Source organism: Boeremia exigua (genome assembly GCF_020726555.1).
Source record: "Boeremia exigua strain MPI-SDFR-AT-0100 chromosome Unknown C7974scaffold_12, whole genome shotgun sequence".
In the NCBI taxonomy this organism is placed as follows: Eukaryota; Fungi; Ascomycota; class Dothideomycetes; order Pleosporales; family Didymellaceae; genus Boeremia; species Boeremia exigua.
The window spans coordinates 789,571-809,921 of record NW_025763529.1 but is presented as its reverse complement, the minus strand read 5'-3'; the positions used below and the strand labels follow the sequence as shown (position 1 = coordinate 809,921).

The following is a 20,351-nucleotide window of genomic DNA, read 5'->3' as shown; positions in this document are numbered from 1 at the left end:
ATCGTGTGGCCTAGCCATGCTCTCTCGCTTTCACAGGTCACTGACGAGACTGGAGCTTGACTGGTAGCCACAGGATTCTTCGTGTCCATTCTACATTGAATATCAGTTTGATGATGATGAAACCCTCATTTGCTTTCAGACCAAACAATCGCTCTTTTGGTAGCCGAACTTGGTCAATACTTTTTTCGAGTCACAACGTTACAACCACTTCTGTCGTACACGATAGACGGATTCCGCTTCATCCACTTCTAATGTCAAAATGGCATGACAATTCCTAGCAATGCGAAGGTTCCGAAACCATCATAGATCGACTACCGTGGTTCTAGAGAATGGCATGTCTCATTGTCCGAGCTGGCATGCTTATATCTAAACCACTCCTTGTTTCCAACACTACACTAGATACTGTCCGGACATTCGGCGCTTTCGGAGGCGTGCCCACGGGGTCGTTGTTTACCATAAAGTGGTGTTTGCCACGAACGTTACGAATTGAGGCAAGTGCAAACCTACTGTTCTGTTGCAGTATGTAGGTGGGCGCGTGATACGCGAAGCGGACTAACAACATCAGAAGCGGAACTACAAGAAGGCCCGGTGAACTCTCAGGTATGCGGAGGAGGGATTGGCCTCGAAACAGTCCGAAAGATAAGTGCAGAGGACGCAGACTTAAGTTCAGTGCCACATGACTTCGAAAAAATGTGTGCTGGGGGTAAAAGTCAATTCGGATTTGAGGACGAGCAGTGCATCATCGTAGAACTCTATCCAAGGGAAGGAAGTAAAAGCTGGAAAGTGTAGTGGACATAGAGTTGATTTACCACCAATCACGTCTAGAGTTACTTACGTATCCTGGTCGTGTTTCTGTCTATCACGTTCACAATGGAGCATTTGCAACACAATCCTTTGTTGCATCACGTAGAAGGCCTGCATCATTAGTGAAGGCTTGCAAGTGTATTATGTGGTTATCAGTCCGAGCTGCATTAACATCTCTATGACTGACGTTCTAGACTACACATGTAACCTTTGCGCAGCTACGTAAAGTGACCTACAACCATGGAGGTGAGATCACTCTAAATCGTTCGAATTTCAACCACGGTGCTGATTACAACCACATGCGTAACTAGCATAAATATGGAGCGTGATTGAAACGTTATGCTCCAAGCGAATGGATTCCCAGAACGTAGTCAACCTTACGAGGGGATCCATGTCACCAAGAGATCCAGGAGAGATAGACCTGCTTCTTAGTACGTAAAGATTCGTCCAAAGCGTTGCAACGAAAAGAAAGAGCAGACGATACAAACGTTTAGGCCATGTAATACTACGAACCTGCTACCTGAGGGACAGGCGGAGGCCAGCAGTGTAGAGACTACGGCCAGGGATGTATACAAGTCGACGGGAGTGAGTTGTTATGACGAAGAGCGCCTATTACATGATCGACACCAATGCATCCATCATGAACCTCATCAACTTTCTGTACTGTAGAATTGCTTAATCGTGGATCTTTGTACATCTGACTTGGGAATGACTCCGGGATGGAGAGTTGATGATGCCGAGCTCTGTTGCGTTCCTGCTAACCCGCATTTCGCTAAGCCCGATACAGTTAATGCGAAACCATCCCCAGCTCACCTGCCCGCCGAGGCGTCATCGGCAAGCTGCGGTTGAACGTGCCTTCGGCTTAACCATTTCACCCAAGACCGTTTGTACCGCGGCGGCCACAGCACTTTTATTATGATCCTTCGACGAGCGAAAATACTACACAACACCCGCCCACCATGAAGTCCTTTGCCTGCAGAGAAGCCACCCGCCTGTTGTCTCGTTCCAGCGCTGGACAACGAGCACCAATTGCAGCTTACACAGCAAGATGGGAACAAGGACAGAAGAGAGGATTCTGTGGTTCGAGGGCGCGTTTGGCGGTCAAGCCATACCTTTTGGCGGATATTGGAGAAGGTATGCACTCGTCTCATTCTCGTGTGTCTACAGTCTGGACTTACACCGTACCAGGTATCACTGAGTGCCAGGTCATACAATGGTTTGTCAAACCTGGCGCGCGGGTGGAGCAGTTCGACCCAATCTGCGAGGTGCAATCAGACAAAGCATCGGTGGAGGTACATGGCCTATAGCCCTACGACTGGAGATGTTCTAACCCATACAGATTACGTCCCGCTTTGATGGTGTTATTAAGAAGTTGTACTATGAGCCGGACGATATGGCTAAGGTTGGAAAGGTAAGATACGCATTGAAACACACCGTGTAATTCCGCTGACCTTCGTAGCCGCTAGTGGACATCGACATCCAAAGCGACATCTCGGCAGCCGACGAGGCTTTGATCAACGGAGGATCAGACAAAGCCGCGGCTGAGACACCAAAGCCTGCCGAACCACAAGAGCAAGAGTTAGAGGTCGGTCGCAATGATACAAAGGCTGTAGCGGGAGACGTGCTGTTTTCTGAACAGTCGTCCTCTCTACCGCTCTCGCCCTCGGCCGAACAAACGACATCCTCACGACAGCCGGGAAAGCATGCATCCCTGGCAACACCTGCAGTACGAGGCATGCTTAAGGATCTTAAGCTGAAGATTGAAGACATAGAGGGAACGGGCAAAGAAGGACGTGTGTTGAAAGAGGATGTCCAGAGACATGCGGAGGCGGCGAAGCAAGCGCCAAAGTCAACAACATCTCCGTCCAGGCCGGCCGCGGTGTCTTCGCAACAGGTCGAAGACCGTGTACACACACTGACCCCGGTCCAGTCAGGCATGTTCAAGCAGATGACCAAGTCGCTATCCATTCCCCATTTCCTCTACACCGACAGCATCGACTTCAGCTCGTTGACACAGCTGCGTAAGAAATACAACGTCAACCGCGAGAAAGCCGACCGCATAACTCCACTACCCATCATCATCAAAGCAGTATCTTTTGCTCTCCAACAGTTTCCGCTGCTCAACGCACACCTCGATACTACCACCAACCCAGCGAAGCCCCAACTTCAGATCAAGGGTAGCCAAAACATCGGGGTAGCAGTTGACTCTCCATCGGGTCTTTTGGTGCCGGTCATCAAGAACGTTCAGGATCACAGCATTGCTTCACTGGCGCAGGAGATCACACGTCTCGCCGACCTTGCTCGTACGGGCAAGCTGACATCGGCGGATCTTTCTGGTGCTACCTTCACGCTTAGCAACATTGGAAGCATTGGTGGCTCTGCTGTTGCACCTGTCATTGTCACCCCTCAGGTGGGTATCCTAGGTATTGGCCGGTCAAAGGTTGTGCCTGCATTTGGAGAGAATGGTGAGCTTGTTAAGAAAGAAGAGTGCATTTTCAGCTGGAGCGCAGATCACCGGATAATAGACGGTGCGTATGTCGCTCGGGCGGCGGAGGAGGTGAAGAAGTCGATAGAAGGTGTCGAAAGCATGCTGGTGAGGATGAGATGATGTGCCATATGATCAAAATAGAAAAGTTCAAGCATCGGTAACAACATAAGTCGCATGCGAACAAGTCTTGTACCTTGGCGTAATATCTTGATCATTGTTCTTCACACGAATGACCTTAAGAACGTTATGAGAACTTAGAATGGAGGTCTTTTGCAATGGCTACCTTTTGATTTAACACTGCAGTCTCTGACCAACTCCTCGTTGTCTGTGGAGCCGCGTTGTCTGTTTGCCGGAGCTGGCTTGAGCTGAGCTTTCAGTGAACACGGTGTGACAGGATTACTGTCGTGCTCCTCACCACATGATGGTGAACTGGCTGTTAAAGCGTTGCTTGACTACTTAAATCGCCCTCAAATTGATGGGTACTTCAGCCCTGCCTCTTGAGTGCCTCCTCAATTGCATTCTTACTGTTCTTGTAGGTCATCTCCAGGTAGTCCTCCTTCTTGTTCAAATTCGCCATTTCAGTCTTCATTGCCTTCTCTTCAGTCTCAATACGTTTTTGCACATCTGGGATTGGCGTGCACACGAACCTGCAGCGATCAATATCATGCTCTTCTGTGACGAAGTGGGGTCCTTCATCAATCACTTCAAAGAATTGGACTTACATCTTTCCCACACCCTCGTAAACTTTTGTCTCTGCAGGCAGCGACGATACCTCGGCCGATGTCAGCTGCAGCATGCGACCTTCCCGTGTGCGCGCTGCCTTTTGCTGCCGAACAATTAGGAGTTGTTGCTCGGCGAAAGCCTTTTTCTGGCTGATCTCCTGCAGCATCTGCGGATGTCAGCTACCAAACAAAGAAGATACATATTTGCGACATCAGCACACCTTCTGCAACGCTTCATTTTGCCCAGACATCTTGACGTGATTACTTGTTTTGGAACTTGTCGATGGTGAGTGGGCGGACTGGAGGCAACGCCTGTGCCAGGGTCAAGCCTCTCGGTTCGACATCCCTGTCGTTACTCTGATTGGCAAGCGCTGCTTGCCCGCAGGCACAGCAAACAATGGGCTTCTGACTTGACAGCGCCACCTTCGCAGGTAAAGTTTTGGGGAATTACCCAGATCTAGTAGACCATTTCGCAACGATCGACTGTTCTATTTCGCCGAGGTCAGCTGTCGCTCCTTGCGTGTGACGCAGCCTCGAAACTAGCCTATCGATTAAGCATGATGACCTATCGTGTACGGCAGGCTCAGCAATCCGACATCCGAGACGTCCGGGCTTCGAAACAAGATTCGCGGGGCTGACAAGCCTCGTACACTGTATTAAAGTACGATCTTGCGAGATACGTACTGCACCAACATGGCTGCGCTATTCTCTTGGCTCCCAAGCCTTCCTTACCCTCCCGAGCAGGACGGTTACTGGAGCCCGGTAACGTCGACACTCGACTGGTGTGAAGAAGTAAGTAGAAATAGGCACTGTGTCAGACCTGGGCAGTACTGACAGACGCGTAGAATTATGTTGTTACAACGTATGCTGCTGAGATTGTCAATACTCTCACGAACCTGCTTTTTATGTTCCTTGCAAGCAAGGGCATTCGAAATTGCCTAAAGTATGGCCATGACACAGTCTTCTTAGTTACCTTCCTGGGCTACGTAATTGTCGGGACTGGCAGCTTCTTGTTCCATGCGACTCTGAAATGTACGTTGTCAATAATCCCTCGAAGCCGTCCTCTTCTGACGCGTGATAGATCCCATGCAGCTCGTAGATGAGCTTTCGATGATCTACACTACCTGCCTTATGTGTTTCGCGACATTTTCGTACGGCAAGTCTGTGAGATACTCTACCGCCCTCGCTGTAGGCCTAGTATCTCTGGCCCTATTTGTCACGCTGTACTATCATCACATTCAGGACCCGGCTTTCCACCAGAATGTTTATGCACTGCTGACCGCCATTGTCCTATTCCGCGCCATATACATGATGGAAGTTGCCATTCGGCCACGCTTCAAGTCGAAAGAGAGGAGAGCACTAAACCCACGATCTGACTGGGCAACGGAGGCTGTCAGAAAGCGCGAGGACTCGAGGGATCAAGAAATTCTTCGCACAATGTGGAAGCTGATCGCCTCCGGCTTAAGTATTTTCTTGGGAGGGTTTGCGCTCTGGCACCTCGATAACGTGCATTGCTCCAAACTGATAAAGTGGCGGCATGAAATCGGAATGCCCTGGGGGTTTCTGTTGGAAGGCCATGGTTGGTGGTAAGCATGCTCTGGCCAATCCATTGTGATAGACACTGACAGGGACAGGCATCTCATGACAGGGGTAGGAGCTTACTTCTACATCGTCTGGGGTATTTGGCTCAGGCACTGTCTTAACTACAGACACGATGAGTTTGAGCTGTACTGGCCGAACTGGTACACCATGCCGGAAATTGTGAAGACAGGCGCCGTGGCGAATGGATCGACAAAGAAGACGGCATGAACTGCATGCACAAGCTGCTGTCCCATGCATACATAGGCAACCACGTCGCACTGTTGTGGTGCGCAGTGCTGGAGCCATGTGGGGCTGCTGAGCAGGAAGGAACTCCTGAGCTGGCACCAGTCCTGGCAAAGCGCCTTTCTAAGCGCCTTCGCGAGCGCATTGCCGCAAGCTAAGTGATTAGACAGAGAATGACAGAGACCTCAGAGGGTCAGTTAGAGTTTAGACACATATTTCCAAGCTACTACCCCTCATTACCCCTCTGACAGTGTATGTAGTTCCGTTTTGCGGTTGCCTTCGCGCTGTAAACACGCTAGACGAGCACAGACCCGCGCTAAGACTAACCGACAACAACTTCTAGGATTGACCGCTCTTCTGCTCCCTCCTCGCTCTCCACCCGCACCACCGCCAGCCTCTACCCAGCTTCTCGCATCCTCAGCTTCAGTAGCTCCCATTACCCACACAACCCGCCAATATGCGTGAGATTGTACGTCGCCCTCCCCATGTCGCGAATATGGCGCGCCTCCTGAGCGTCAACAAAACCCCGCGTTCCCCTGGAGGCAGCACAACATTGGATGGAACACTAGCTAACGTCTGCTCTTTGCGCAACAGGTTCACCTCCAGACCGGTCAGTGCGTAAGTACACATCTACTGTATTCTCTCGTCGCCATCCGCTCACAATTGACAGGGTAACCAAATCGGTGCCGCCTTCTGGCAGACCATCTCCGGCGAGCATGGCCTCGATGGCTCCGGTGTCTACAACGGCACCTCGGACCTCCAGCTCGAGCGCATGAACGTTTACTTCAACGAGGTACTAGAAATGACACGATTTCCTTCGACGGACTGCGAGTGCTGACCTTTGGCAGGCCTCTGGCAACAAGTTCGTTCCCCGTGCCGTCCTCGTCGATTTGGAGCCTGGTACAATGGACGCCGTCCGCGCCGGCCCCTTCGGTCAGCTCTTCCGTCCCGACAACTTCGTCTTCGGCCAGTCTGGTGCTGGTAACAACTGGGCGAAGGGTCACTACACTGAGGGTGCCGAGCTTGTCGACCAGGTCCTTGACGTTGTCCGCCGCGAGGCCGAGGGCTGCGACTGCCTCCAGGGTTTCCAGATCACCCACTCCCTCGGTGGTGGTACTGGTGCCGGTATGGGTACTCTTCTGATCTCCAAGATCCGTGAGGAGTTCCCCGACCGCATGATGGCCACATTCTCTGTCGTGCCTTCGCCCAAGGTCTCCGACACCGTTGTCGAGCCCTACAACGCCACCCTCTCCATCCACCAGCTTGTCGAGAACTCTGACGAGACCTTCTGTATCGACAACGAGGCTCTCTACGACATTTGCATGAGGACTCTCAAGCTCAACAACCCCTCTTACGGCGACCTGAACCACCTCGTCTCCGCTGTCATGTCTGGTGTCACCACCTGCCTGCGTTTCCCCGGTCAGCTGAACTCTGACCTGAGGAAGTTGGCCGTCAACATGGTTCCCTTCCCCCGTCTCCACTTCTTCATGGTCGGTTTCGCTCCTCTGACCAGCCGTGGCGCCCACTCCTTCCGCGCCGTCACCGTTCCCGAGCTCACCCAGCAGATGTTCGACCCCAAGAACATGATGGCTGCTTCTGACTTCCGCAACGGTCGCTACCTGACCTGCTCCGCTTACTTCCGCGGTAAGGTCTCCATGAAGGAGGTTGAGGACCAGATGCGCAACGTCCAGAACAAGAACTCCTCTTACTTCGTTGAGTGGATCCCCAACAACGTCCAGACCGCTCTCTGCTCCGTTCCTCCCCGCGGCCTCAAGATGTCCTCTACCTTCGTCGGTAACTCCACCTCCATCCAGGAGCTCTTCAAGCGTGTCGGTGACCAGTTCACTGCCATGTTCAGGCGCAAGGCTTTCTTGCATTGGTACACTGGTGAGGGTATGGACGAGATGGAGTTCACTGAGGCTGAGTCCAACATGAACGATTTGGTCTCCGAGTACCAGCAGTACCAGGAGGCTTCTGTCTCCGATGCCGAGGAGGAGTACGACGAGGAGGCTCCTCTTGAGGCTGAGGAGTAGACTACCCAGGCTCGACTCGATTCTTTTGGCATGGAAGCTAGGCTTGTACAAATAGCTTAGCACTGCTGTAAAGTTCGATATTGTCACCTTTTGATTCATGCTTGGGGCATCATAGCTGCGTGTTTTGGCGTGTTGGCGGATGCACTTGTTGTCAGTACCGAGGCAGGTTCAGCTCGCAGCATGATCTCGTTGGCGCCAGAGCGATTTTTGTTAATACAAAGACTATAATCTACCTTATTCGACCATCAACTGAATTCGTAATTGTGCTCATGTGTCGAAATTTTTACATGCGTGCTTGCACCACCGTGTGCCGACTAACCGACGAGATTGAACAAGACTGAAAGGGTCTGGTGTATCAGATCCACCCTCACTGATTCTTCTAGGAGCTGGGAACTACGGATTGAAGGAATCACTCAGACGTCTTACCTGGGTTACAAAAGAGAGTAGTGTCGCTTAGGGAATTGTCGCTTTGGGCTTTGGGCTGTCGCAAAAATGTCAATATGTACTCTCGATGCTGTATCTACTTTTGTTGCCGGCTGTTGAACCTCGACAGATCGCCTTCAAACACCGCTGCTGTGCTGAGCTGCCGTGTTGAACTCCACTTCACCATCTCGCGTCGTCACCTCATGGCGCATCTCCTCGCGGACGGAGCTCCACGCTCCTTATAGGTTCTTGTGCATTCTCTGCCTTTGGCGTGTACAGCAGCATCTCTGCCCCTCGCAACGCCGCAGACCGCAAATGCGCAAAGAGCCTACAAGCCTTTCTTGCCCTTGGCGCGCTCCTCGTCCCTCTTCTGGTAGATCATGCCAGTGAATGGGTCCTCGAACTGCCTGGCGATGGCGTATGCGACGGCGACAACGCCGGTCAGGAACAGCCCCGCGGGCTTTCCGTACCACAGCGCGGTCGCCAGGAAGCTCAGCGTCGAACCGTGGTACATGGGCGCGTCGGACACGTTGAACGGGAACGACGTCACCGGCGCGTCCATCAGAATGCCGAAGTAGTCGCCCAGGTACGTGCCGGTGACGCCGAGCGCCCACATCGAGGTCAGGACAAGGGTGTTGCCGGTGAGGAAGAGCGGGATGGCGGAGTATTTGACGAGCGGGTTTTCGAGGAGCGCGGAGGTGGGTTGGTCGGCGAGGGCCTCGTTATAGCTGCAAGGTGGTATGTCAGTAGCGTTTGCGAGGGAGAGTCAGGAGAGGTTGTTGGGGCGGCGAAGCGTACAGGTAGTCCCTGAAGATGCCAAGGGAGAAAATGGCTACGGCGAGCGCATAGCATCCATATCGACTGTTGCCGCCGAAAAGGTTCGTGATGACTTTGTTATGGTATTCTAGGTACTGTCAGAGCTGTTTTTTGGGTACTCCGGCTAGGCAGGCCCTCATTTGGGAAGGTATGAGATTGTGGTGAATAGTGGGGTCGTACCTGACTGCGCGGCGATACTATTTCACATGTCAGTCCGAGCACTGGTGTTGCCTTAATTGTATTGGATCATTGACTCACTTCCAGAATGTGGGGTTGAATGCAATGCTAACGGCAGAAACTGTTTACTGTCAGTTTTGTCATGGTGTAGCTATGCCGAGGGTGGGGAGCTTACCCCACAGCGTAGGTTGTGTAAAATCAATGTTGTCGAACATGGCGGCGAAAGCGTAGATGCACAGTAGTACGGGATTATCCAAGTCTGCAGTATGCGAGGAAGTAAAGTGAAAGAAGGTTGACGGGCGGGATGTTGACAACTTGTCTGCATGTGCCGTCCACGAAAACGTCATAGCTTCTCTGCGCTTTACCGAAGGGAAACACATGACACTGGCAATGTCAGTCAACGACTTACTCTGATTTGCGAGATCAGAAAGAAGACTACCAAGTTCTTTCAATATGCATTTGATTCATTAATGTACGTCCTTTTTCCCAACCGTAATATCCAATATTGTTCCCATTTTACGCCATATTTCCCTGTTTTCCCTATCATTATACATTTGTCGGCAAACGTAGGGACACATGAAGTGCACCCCCAAAAACGAAAGGTAATGTACTCATCAATCCGTCTCTTCAAAGTCCATTGTCTGCACAGCTGAAGGGTCCTCCGAAAGAGGCCGCTGCGTAACCGTCGATGATGGACTGAACGGTAGCGTAAGTACCTGCGGTCAAGAACAGCACACCAATTGCGCACAGGATGACGTTGAAGATGAAGCCCGCCCATCCTCTGATTCCACGAACGGCCCAGAACCTAGGGCCATAGGTCTCCTTCCTCATGCGGAAGTACGCGACACCCCAGAAGATGAAACCGAAAAACGAATCGAACAGCGAGCTCATCAACGAGAGCAGGTCCGAGAAGAACGGAATCACTTCCGCAATGATGAAGGCCAGGACCCAGAGCACGGCGAGAATGCCGGCCCACGCGGCCCAGCCCAGGACTGTGTGGTTACCCATGTGACGCGTGTTGTTGAAAATGCGGAAGAAGATGAATCGCGCAGAAACCGAGGCGTACAGGACGCCCAGGAAGATGATGGTAGGGACCATGAAAGTAAATGCGACCTTCTTGTGCATCTCGTTCGCGATCGAGCCGAATGCGGGCGCTGTCATGTAGTTTGAACCAGTGTACGCATAAACGACGCCGCCAACGCAGCTAAAGACGATGATCTCGGCGATCGTGACGCACCAAAGCGCCTTGGGGAAGTCCTTGGGGTTCTTCATCTCCGCGATGAAACTGGGGAGTGTGATTTGGCCAATGAAAGTGTAGCTGATGTTCATGAATGCGTTCATGCCGGCAACAAAGGTAGTGCCGGAGGGCGTAGCAGCGTAGACTTCGAGCTCGCCCATTTCAGGGTATCCTGCAGGCTTCTGGCCGATTCCGGAGAAGATGGCAGCCAGAAGAACGGAGATGAAGGTGAACAAAGCGGAGAAGGTTGCGATCTTCGCCAGCGTGGAGAACGTCCTGGGGAGCGAGGCGATGAACGAGATTATGGCGGTGATTGCAGCAAAGCCGATCGTGCAAAGCTCGTGGCCAGTGATAGTGTTCCACCACTTGGCGCCGACAAGGCAGTGCAGGCCCATAATAAAGGTGTTGTTCAGAATGAACATGACCGCGGTGAAGTAGAAAGCCCACTTTTGGTTCCAGAAGATCATTTGACCCAAATCACACACATCGCGAATCTCCGGGTGGCGCATGCAGAAGTGCCTGCATTTGATTAGCGAAATGTTGCGTATCCTGCGGAGACGCCATTGGAACTTACCAGGTCGTCAAAGATGTGTACAGAACCAAGGCGGCGATGACGACAGTCAGAATGACACCCGGGACAAGGCCAAGAATCGAGTATGACCAAGGAAAGGACATGATGGCTAAGCAGATGTACTCGGAGAACAGCAAAGCCGCAGTCTGGAGAATCGTTAGCCATGCAGGGTTTATTTTGCTACGAAGAGCATGCCTTCTGCCAGCTGCAACTGCGATACTTGATCGCGTTGTTAGCCTCCAAGGCCATCTGCTTCCCGATAATGCTGCTCTCGCTATCGCTGTCTACACCCATCTCAGGATCGCGGTTTGCTCCGGGATCAGAAAGTCTGCCGGTTCCAGCGCCGATGTTTGCAGGATTCTGTACAGCATCCTTGGAGTGGTACTTTTCGTCTGTAGAGGAGTTCCTGTCGGCCTCTTTGGCCTTGCTGAAGAGTCCTAACGCCATTTTAAACAGCGGAGCGTCCTCTTGTAGGGCGTATAACTAAAACGACGGCGAATGTTCGATTGCGGTAGCATTAACCACTTGTTGTTGATCCGATGTGCAGTTGATGCAGAGTTGGCGCAGATGAGACGATCTCAAGCTGCGTATAGAATCGCGACCTGGAGACGGCGAGCGGTTGTGAGTGGACGTTCGACGGAGAAAGCGTGAGAGCCAGGATAGTTAAATAGCGGCACGCAGCCTGCAAGCTCGTGGCTAAGGATGATGCTGCGGCGCGAACGAACGATACTAGTGCCGCTAACAGAATCCTGCGGGGTGAAAGTCGCTGTGGCCGGACGGCGGAACCCTGGATTGTGCAGGGTTTGGTGGGGATTCATCGAGACCGTCCCTGTTTGAAGGTGCTCCCAATGCACACAGCCTATCAAATGATGCATAGAGAAAACGTCTACTCCACGCAATTACACCACGACTCGACAAAGTACGCTCAATCTCGCCCATGATTCGAATTCTGATCGAATTGTTCGAGTTTTCGTTTGCCCTCTCAAATCTCGGTTGACTGGCGCCGCTTCGTACGGCAGCGATTTCAGCCTTTAGCAGGCCGTTACGGCGCGCTGACGTGACGTAGACCATCAGTATTTGACTGGCCAGCTGGTTTTGGGATAGACAGGCCGCATATAGCTTATTACCGTCTCTGTTGTGCGGCAAGTTCACATCTCGCTGTGGATGTCATCCCAACGACCCACTTCAACGACCACCAAGGAGCTCATTTGGCATCCGTTGCGTGTTACCTTACCATGTTTTAGTACCCCCGTCAGTCACACGTCGCCACCGCTTACAGCGCGAAGCTTTGCCAGAAAGCGTGGTTGAGAGCGCCATGACGTTGTACGCCACACGGCGGACCAAGCGCAGCCGCAACCCAAGCATCAAGCCAAGCAAGTGGGGCGCGCTCGGCTGTTGCTGCTCACGCAATCCCGCCCCTGCGATTACGACACCAAGCTTCTGCCAATGTGGTGCAAGCGCGGCCTTTCGTCTTCGCATTTTGCTTGTCCAGAGGCTTCGTCTCCTGATCGTGGGTACATTCCATCTCGGAGATCCCGCGCAGAGGGTCCAAGTGAATCTGCACTGATCTGGCGGGCCATTTCATGCAGCTGACTGGATGCGTTGCAGATCTGCTCAGTAGCGTGGTGATATCGTATGCCGCGGCTGATGCACCGCATATCGTTGTGATAGTTTAGAGCCTTGTGACGGGGTCGGTGGCCTGAACGGCAGCACCGCACCCTACATCGTAACTGGCGAACCGAGCGTCACTGGCTTTGATGTTGAATTGCATGATTGCTGAGACTATCGGGTTATATTTTGTAGGCACGTGCTTCTCCTCCTCTATCAAGGGTCAACAATAAGGACTGTGCATTGGATTGAGGCCGCATAGTGGTCTTCTTCCCACTACTCGATTGCTACATCAATTGTGTTATATCAAGCTATCACTGCCATTCCCCCAGTTCGTTGGTGGCTGACTCTGCTGTCGCTGATTTTGTTGGCCTTGTGTCTGCGCTCTCAGCGCTGCCATACTGTTCATATTCCCACCCTTCATGCTGTTCATACCTAGTCCACCGTTGGCACTTGTGCTTCTATTGCTTGCACCCAAACTCGGAGGCGGCACTATGCTGAATGTTCCGCTGTTCGCTGACTTTAAAGGTGGCGGAGCAATGCTGAAACCTGAGTACGGGCTTGCGGTTTGGTTCTGGCGTTGTTGAGGCTGGGGCTGCGAGGGTGCCATCGCCGAGAAGTTTGAGAGACCGCTTGACATGGTGTTGCCCATAGAAGGGCTGCCCCATGTTGATGCAGAAGAGTTGTTGGCTCTACTCCAATCTACGCCGCCGGAACTGGGCGTTGTGTACGAGGGTGTTGCTGCAGGTTGTGACATCATGCTGTTCATTCCCATTGTAGGCCTGCTCTGCTGCTGCGAGAGAATTGGGCTGCCGATGCCAGGGTTGGAAGGACTCATGGCTGGGAAAGAGGAGTTGAGGGATGAGAAGTTGTTATCAGGTGCCATGGCTCTGCTGTTCACCTGAGGTGCGGAGAGATTCGTAGGTGGGGGTGGGGAGACCGGTGGTGTAGACCAGGAGAAGGTTGCTGGCGCAGGTGAGGAACTGTTGGCCCGGTTTGCAGGTCGCGAAGGCAGAATAGCGGAAGACGATGCCGAAGCATTTGCTGAAGCACTGGCCCACGGGTCGTTCCCTAGCATGTCTGAACCGCCGGTTGCGCCTTGGTTGCCTCGCACCAGCGCTTCGAAGTTTGTATCGTCACCGCCATTCGAGTCGAACCCATTCGACACAGGTGGGCCGCCAAAGCTCATGAACTCGTTTCGCGTGGTCGCACTTGTGCTGTTAGCACCAAGCTCCTGCAACTTGCGCGTCTGCTCCTGCTCAACGCGTGCTGAAGTAGACTTGATCAGCGTCATGTAAGCTTGGAACTGCGGAAGGTTGAGCAACGGCCCCAGACCGAACTGCCACAAGATCGGTAGAATATCCAAAGCCAGGAAATCACCATCAACTTGCGGTGCTATAGCCTTGAAAACATCGTGGGCAGCCATCTAGAGTGGAATGTCAGCAACAGTCTCAGTCAACGTAGAGATTCTCGTACCATAACAGCGGGTTCTTTGGTCTTGATACCCTTGAGCAGCGGCACGACCTTTTCTTGTATCGTGTACTTATCTAAAATCGACACACTGGAACTTTTCGCTTTTGGTGCCTCGACCATTCCGGTCAGACCATCGCTCTGGTAGTCATTCTGATCATCATTCCCACCTCCGCACAAAGTCTTCAGCGCCTCTAGCCCACGGATCTTGATACCCATACTGCTTGTCTTTGCAAAGATCGTCGCAATGACGGGGAAAAGCTCGTTTTTGGTCGTCGAGAAGTCAAGGATAGGAAGAACGATTGGCAGCGTACGCAAGGCTGCATCGACCAGCGAATGTGTCGGTGACTCTAGAGCATAGTTGATGACTGGTAGAATGTCGTCTTTGAACTCCTTTCCACCCGTGTTGTCTGCCGCAACCTGAATGTTCTCTAGTAGAACCATCAGGCCCGCCTCCTTGAGGCTGTCACGCTCTTGTGCTACGCCCTTTGCAGCAGGAGCAGTAGTGGCGAGGAACGTTTCGCGCAGCTTCGGTACGACCTTTTCAGTGAAGGCCCGCTTGCCTGATGGCAGCATGGTGATGATTTTGAAGACATTCTGCAGAATTAACGTCAGGAGCTCGCGGTCCTTCATCTCTTCGAGCAGTGCTGGCAATATCTTCTTCTCAAGCACAGACTTCGGGAACTGGTTTAAAATTCGTGGCAGCCCACGCATGAACTGCGACTTCTCATTCGGCGTCTTCGCTGGTAGGGAGTCGAGGAACCGGATTGTCGAGACCAAGATGTTGTCAAAGTACTGTGCCTGTTGAAACTCCTTTGCGTTTAAGCGCTGTGCTGGTCGCCGTGTGATGAGCCGATCAAGCACTCCATTTGCCACCTCTCGCGGGAGTGGCTGCGAGCTCATGAAGTTATTGTTCTTGCTCGGCACTGAGCCAGATGACGAGAACGCTCGCTTATAGGATGATGCGCTCCCGTTGAATTCCAGTGGACTTTGGTGTGGTGAATTGTAGAGTGCAATGATTAAGAGACCTAGACTGAACATGTCCGCAGCTGGCGTTAGGTTCCCGTCCATGATAAAATCTGGCGAAGTATAGTCGATGTTGAGCTGGACATATCGAGGCAGCCGAGCATCGTAGTTTAAAACTTCCGAGAGAGATATAGGCGTCACAGAGGTTGGCTTCGTCGAGTTCTCTGCAGGAGTAGAGAACCCAAGGCCCGAAATCTTCCAGTCTGACTGCCACATCCATCAGCAGTGTAAAATATGAGAAGAATTGGTATTGCCTACTTTTGCATTGATGAAGATAGCCTCCGGTGTGAGGTTGGCATGAAGCAATCCAGCACTTTCGTGCAGGAACTCCAGGCCCTTGCTGATCTGCAGCAACCCCTTTTGTATCTCCAACTCGTCGATTTCGATTTCCCGCCTGCGCTTCTGTCCGTCCGACTCCTCGACGACAAAGCGGCTGCGGCGACCGCCCACACCTCCAGCTTTCTCTTGTTCATCCTTCTCCTGAAGTAGGCCAGCCAGAGAGGCTGTCACCGGCTCTGTCGCAAACATCAAGCCTCCACCACGAGTCTCCTCAACCGGCTCGGCCAGTTCCAGGATGCTGGGGTGTCGCAGTCGCGCCAGAGAGCTAGCCTCCTTCTTCAGCCTCTCGATCACCTCCTCGTGTGCGCGCTTCAGCTGCGAAGCGCCTGAGCGGCCACCGAGGCCTGCGCCGCCAGGAGGCTCCAGCGACTTCTTCTCGAAGACAAAGACAGAAACCGCCTTGCCTGTTGACTTCTTCTTCGCATCGTATATCTTCCATGGTCCAGAGTAAGACGAGGGCTGGGCGCTGAGCGTGTAGTTGCCGGAGATGTTCGATTGGAACGATTTCAGCGCGTTGGAAAACATCTTGGTCTATTTGCCCGCGCGGCAATCGTGAGGGTACGAGGCAGGCACGTCATGGACTGTTATGCGAACAGTTGAGGTTTCGGGCTTGCGTATGCGGTCTGAGACTGACAGCTTGCCGAAAGGTCAAGGCATGCCAGGGCGCCTTCAGGTGAACACCAAGATGACGTACACTTGAAGCTGAATAGCGCATGCAAAGAATTGATACAAGTCTGTCTCTTGCGCCTAACACATTCCACACAACTTTAGCATCACTAGACAAGACCCTTAGCTAGCCCTGCCCAAGACATCGGCCATCCATGCCAACGCGCTCCCGCCCGCGCCTCAGGCAACGAGTTCCACTATCGATAAGGCACGTGCGCGCGCGCCAGCATTCCGCCTTGTAACAATTTCTCGACGCCATCAACCTCTCACACGCCGACACCACCGCCTTCCTCGATCTCACACGCCCTCACCGCCACACGTCTCTCTCACCTACACCGCAACCGATCCACCGCACACCCCCAAGATGTCCACACAACAGAACGGCGGCTACAACGCCAACACCTCGGAAGCGCAGCAGCAGGTCGACATCAACGCGCGCACAGTGCACTACAAGTGCGGCGACTGCGACCAGGACGTTCCGCTGAAGCGCGGCGAGCCGATTCGCTGCAGGCAGTGCGGGCACCGTGTGCTGTACAAGCAGAGGACAAACCGGTGAGTGACTCGAGTTCTGCTTTGCGCGTGGGCTGGCGGTTAGATACCGGGTCTGTGGAGGAAGGAGGGGGGATTAGAGTGGAGGTGGTGGTTTCGCAACTGTCGGGCAGACGGCCGTGAAAGGAGAGCGTATGTGTGGACAATTGCTAACGTTGGCGCAGTATGGTGCAGTTTGAGGCACGATGAGAACAGGATGTCTGCGATGATTGTGCGCATTCCCACTAGAGAAGAAGCACTGGCACAGACTTGAGAATAACTGGATGCGGACTTGAGAGGGTCGCAAACCCTGGGGGACCTCAGTCACACGAGCATGGAGTTACTGGCGATTTAGGAAAACGAGTGCTACTACGATGCATGTAGAAAGAGGGCTGTTTTGATCAAGCCCATGGAACAAATCATGATGGCAAAAGATATCATTACGTTTGCTGTGAGCGCAAAGTGGGGTTTCACATTGTTTGATTTCTCGCCCAACTCCTCACAATCCCAATACCTATCTGATACCTCTGCAAAGGTGTTCGTGATAGATGCGCTATCACCCGACAATCTGAGGGACGACCCAACCACCGCAGCCTGCGCCTTAGCTGTTTCATCCTGAGGCCGCTCACATGACTCCAGCAAGGCATACCTATCCTCGATACTCCCGATGATCACAGAATGTATGCTGAACGACGACGTAAAACATGAGTGCAGAAATGAGGCCCAACGCCTAGGCGATGCTTGTATACGATACCAAAGCCTGCAAAAACGATATGCAATTGTGCAGTGTATCGTCGCGACCAGTCGACGAGCACTTTATGCACCCCGGAAAGCATCGAAACGCTTGTATGTGTAACCGATGAAAGGCAAGCTGGTGGCATATTCGTCGTCTCCGGATTGCGCAGCTTGTGCTCTGTAAGCAGCGCTGTTGTCGTTCTGGTCGATCTCGTCAATGGGGAAGTACTGAGTATCAACGTTCGACTGCAACTTCGGCTCGAACGGCGCACGGATGCGTCGCAGACCATCCCACGAGACACCGCGGAAGAAAGGATGCTGCCTGATTTCGCTGGCACCACCGATGCGGCCTAGACGGTGGTCGGCATCACAAATCAGGCTAAACCGGTTTGTCAGTCACGAATCAGTCATGACAACGCGAGGGAAACTCACCGCCTCACAAAGTCCTCCGCCTCAGCACCGAGCTGCTGGTCCGGTGGGAAGTGCAAGTTGCGTGGCCAATCCACGATCTTGCGGTATGTGTCATGGGGCTCCTCCGCGCAGAAGGGCGGCCAGCCGATAAGACATTCAAACATGATGGTACCCACAGACCACCAATCGCAGCCAAAGTCGTATCCTTGGCCGCTGAAGATCTCTGGCGCGATGTAATCGGGTGTACCGACGGTGGAGTAGGCCAATTGGCGGCGAGATTTCCTCCAAGTATTAATCTGTGTACGGTTGCTGACTGTCAATTGGATCTGATCCATGTTCATGGAGTTTCGGTTATCCCGGTTCGACTTGTGGGCGCCACCAGCAAGCAGCTTCTTGTAGTAGCCTGCGTCGTGCTCTTTGTGGAAGCCTGTTGACAGACCAAAATCAGTCAGCTTGATATGACCGCCGCGGTCCAGAAGAATATTGTCAGGCTTGATGTCACTTCGAAGCGTCAGCACAGGCTTCGAAGAACTCGTCGTCAGTCAAGCTTACCGATGGATAAAGCCCAGCTTGTGAACAGCTTCGATGGCGAGAACGATCTCTGCCATGTAGAATCTTGTAATATCCTCCGTGAAGATCTCGTACTTGATAAGCATAGTCATCAGATCACCACCGGGCAAGAACTCCATAAGCATGTATAAGAAGGTGTTGTCCTGGAATGTGGTGTGCAGCTTGACCACCCAGGGACTGTCAGACTCGGCGAGGATGTCACGTTCGGATCGTACGTGTGCAAGCTGGTCTTTCTTGAACTGTAGGGCATTAGTGTTGTGTTCGTCGCTACCCAGCGTTGGGGGTTGGTTCATACCATCTCCTGCTTGACCAGCGACTTGAGCGCGTAGATCTTGCCGTCGTTCTTACGTTGAACAAGCTTGACCTCGCCAAAGGCACCCTTGCCAATCACCTTCAGGGTCGAGAAGTTGTCAGGCTTCTCCTTTGTTCGCAGGAATCGCAGATACTGAATTTCGGCATTGCGCATACTGTTCTCCTTCTGAGCCTTGCGGTTGTCGGAGATCGAAGGTTCCTTCATGATCGACTCGAGTTCCAATGCTCTGTCATCGTGTCAGTGTTGTGCAGGGCGACGTTGGAACACCTCGTACCTCTGATTGCGGTCGCGCGCTCGCTGAACGCTGTCCTTGAAGAAGGTGTTGATCAAGCCCTTGGACATGGTCGCCTGCTGCGCGATGTTGGTTGAGTACTTCTCAGGGTTCCTGGCTGGTGCCTCCTCGTCATACAGCGACTGCGATGGCTGTCGGGGTGCAGCGCCGCCTCCGTAGCTACCATATCCGTAGCCTCTGTTGTCAGCAGTACGAGGTCGCTGCTGGCTCGGCGAGGGCTGACGACCGTAGGGGCTTCCGGAGCGGTTGCTGCCACCTCCGAGGTGCTGCTGCGAAAGTTGCTGGGCTAGTCCATTGGGGCTCTGATCGAAGCGAGCTGACCCCGGGGCCTGCAAGTTTCCCTGCTGCCCTTGGTATTGTGCCTGCTGGTAAGGGCTTTGGAAGTAGCCCGAGTAGCTGCTGGCGCCGCCCGGTGGCTGGTGCTGCTGGTGCTGCTGCGCGCCCCAGACTTCCTGCTGGCCAGCCTGGTTCGGATACACAGGCTGTGGAAACGTCGATGGCGTGGTGGGAAATGCACGGCCTTGCTCCTGGGCATACTGGTTGTTGCGGTCACCCCCACCACCAAAGCCAAAGTTGAGCTGCAGGCGATTGCCCTGCTGCTGGTTGCTCATCGTGTAACGAGTGCGGGGCTGAGGCGGCCTGCAAAGTCCTCCTCAATGTGCTGTGGTTCGAAGAGTGTCGTGGGCGGTGTGCTCAGTAGAGAAGTCCGCAATGTTTTCGGAGGGGGATCTAGGGGAGTGCGCAGGATCGCGGGAGAAGAGCGAGCGGACGGAGGAACGAAACTGCGAACTTTTTATCAGACTGCACAGAGCGTTGGACGAACCCCCGAGAGGCAAATCACAGCGAACAACTGGCGAGAGGGGGAGGCGGACGGGGGGTTGTTTCGTCAAGAGCTCAAGTCAGGGAGTCGGTTCTTAGCGTACCTGGGTAGCGTTGGGCCATGCAGCCAGTCCCACGGGCCGAGCCAATGGCCCAAGACCCGGTTCGCAATGTGGACTTGAAGGATTCCATCTGGCTGTCCTGTCGAAATCAAACCTCCGCTCGCTGAGCTTCATCTTCGCGTAGATTGCATGTGCTCGCTGCTCGTGCTCACAGTTACAGAACGTGCTTTAGTTTCAGGGTCCGCTAGCCAAAGTTCCATCCCTTTGACCACTTTCCATCGATGCTTTGGTCATGTGACTCAACATTTCAGTGCCCCTCTCAAGAAGCCTCTGTTCGCCTCTTCGATGGCTGCTCGTACCGTCCATGTGCACCACGAGCGCTAGGCGCGTGTCGCGTGCGGCGCCTCCGTTCGAATC

General features: G+C 53.2%; 9 protein-coding genes across 9 annotated transcripts; 4 read left to right on the top strand and 5 right to left on the bottom strand.

Moving 5' to 3' along the window:
* The first annotated feature begins 1,654 nt into the window (after positions 1–1,654).
* On the top strand, positions 1,655–3,590 carry C7974DRAFT_59034 (2-oxoacid dehydrogenases acyltransferase-domain-containing protein). Its single transcript, XM_046146916.1, has 4 exons — positions 1,655–1,938; positions 1,993–2,096; positions 2,144–2,215; positions 2,264–3,590. The coding sequence occupies exons 1-4, from the start codon at positions 1,764–1,766 to the stop codon at positions 3,410–3,412; spliced, it is 1,500 nt and encodes a 499-aa protein (XP_045992733.1). The 5' UTR covers positions 1,655–1,763; the 3' UTR covers positions 3,413–3,590.
* A 186-nt stretch (positions 3,591–3,776) lies between these two features.
* C7974DRAFT_379973 (Prefoldin) lies at positions 3,777–4,265 on the bottom strand (the record flags this gene model as incomplete). The annotated part of the gene is made up of 3 exons (XM_046140486.1): positions 3,777–3,939; positions 4,015–4,181; positions 4,236–4,265. The coding sequence occupies 3 exons, from the start codon at positions 4,263–4,265 to the stop codon at positions 3,777–3,779; spliced, it is 360 nt and encodes a 119-aa protein (XP_045992732.1).
* Positions 4,266–4,491: 226 nt separating this feature from the next.
* C7974DRAFT_58992 (ceramidase) lies at positions 4,492–6,049 on the top strand. The gene is made up of 4 exons (XM_046146914.1): positions 4,492–4,806; positions 4,860–5,046; positions 5,096–5,600; positions 5,649–6,049. The coding sequence occupies exons 1-4, from the start codon at positions 4,708–4,710 to the stop codon at positions 5,821–5,823; spliced, it is 966 nt and encodes a 321-aa protein (XP_045992731.1). The 5' UTR covers positions 4,492–4,707; the 3' UTR covers positions 5,824–6,049.
* A 24-nt stretch (positions 6,050–6,073) lies between these two features.
* C7974DRAFT_403270 (beta-tubulin) lies at positions 6,074–8,099 on the top strand. Its single transcript, XM_046142812.1, has 4 exons — positions 6,074–6,307; positions 6,433–6,456; positions 6,509–6,631; positions 6,687–8,099. The coding sequence occupies exons 1-4, from the start codon at positions 6,296–6,298 to the stop codon at positions 7,869–7,871; spliced, it is 1,344 nt and encodes a 447-aa protein (XP_045992730.1). The 5' UTR covers positions 6,074–6,295; the 3' UTR covers positions 7,872–8,099.
* A 523-nt stretch (positions 8,100–8,622) lies between these two features.
* C7974DRAFT_417293 (phosphatidylethanolamine N-methyltransferase) lies at positions 8,623–9,502 on the bottom strand (the record flags this gene model as incomplete). Its single annotated transcript, XM_046144062.1, has 5 exons — positions 8,623–9,022; positions 9,093–9,198; positions 9,291–9,307; positions 9,369–9,408; positions 9,463–9,502. 5 exons carry the CDS (start codon positions 9,500–9,502, stop codon positions 8,623–8,625), a joined length of 603 nt encoding a protein of 200 aa, XP_045992729.1.
* Positions 9,503–9,519: 17 nt separating this feature from the next.
* C7974DRAFT_59013 (transmembrane amino acid transporter protein-domain-containing protein) lies at positions 9,520–11,687 on the bottom strand. The gene is made up of 4 exons (XM_046146915.1): positions 11,291–11,687; positions 11,099–11,241; positions 9,727–11,043; positions 9,520–9,671 (listed from the first exon to the last, which is right to left on the bottom strand). Exons 1-3 carry the CDS (start codon positions 11,540–11,542, stop codon positions 9,915–9,917), a joined length of 1,524 nt encoding a protein of 507 aa, XP_045992728.1. The 5' UTR covers positions 11,543–11,687; the 3' UTR covers positions 9,520–9,671; positions 9,727–9,914.
* A 1,068-nt stretch (positions 11,688–12,755) lies between these two features.
* On the bottom strand, positions 12,756–16,348 carry C7974DRAFT_343971 (protein kinase domain-containing protein ppk32). Its single transcript, XM_046139326.1, has 3 exons — positions 15,458–16,348; positions 14,180–15,406; positions 12,756–14,129 (listed from the first exon to the last, which is right to left on the bottom strand). Exons 1-3 carry the CDS (start codon positions 16,061–16,063, stop codon positions 13,005–13,007), a joined length of 2,958 nt encoding a protein of 985 aa, XP_045992727.1. The 5' UTR covers positions 16,064–16,348; the 3' UTR covers positions 12,756–13,004.
* Position 16,349: 1 nt separating this feature from the next.
* On the top strand, positions 16,350–17,171 carry C7974DRAFT_403256 (DNA directed RNA polymerase). The gene is made up of 2 exons (XM_046142811.1): positions 16,350–16,756; positions 16,918–17,171. The coding sequence occupies exons 1-2, from the start codon at positions 16,569–16,571 to the stop codon at positions 16,940–16,942; spliced, it is 213 nt and encodes a 70-aa protein (XP_045992726.1). The 5' UTR covers positions 16,350–16,568; the 3' UTR covers positions 16,943–17,171.
* On the bottom strand, positions 17,172–19,882 carry C7974DRAFT_403254 (kinase-like domain-containing protein). Its single transcript, XM_046142810.1, has 5 exons — positions 19,036–19,882; positions 18,744–18,987; positions 18,431–18,687; positions 17,900–18,379; positions 17,172–17,846 (listed from the first exon to the last, which is right to left on the bottom strand). Exons 1-5 carry the CDS (start codon positions 19,662–19,664, stop codon positions 17,549–17,551), a joined length of 1,908 nt encoding a protein of 635 aa, XP_045992725.1. The 5' UTR covers positions 19,665–19,882; the 3' UTR covers positions 17,172–17,548.
* Positions 19,883–20,351: the final 469 nt, after the last annotated feature.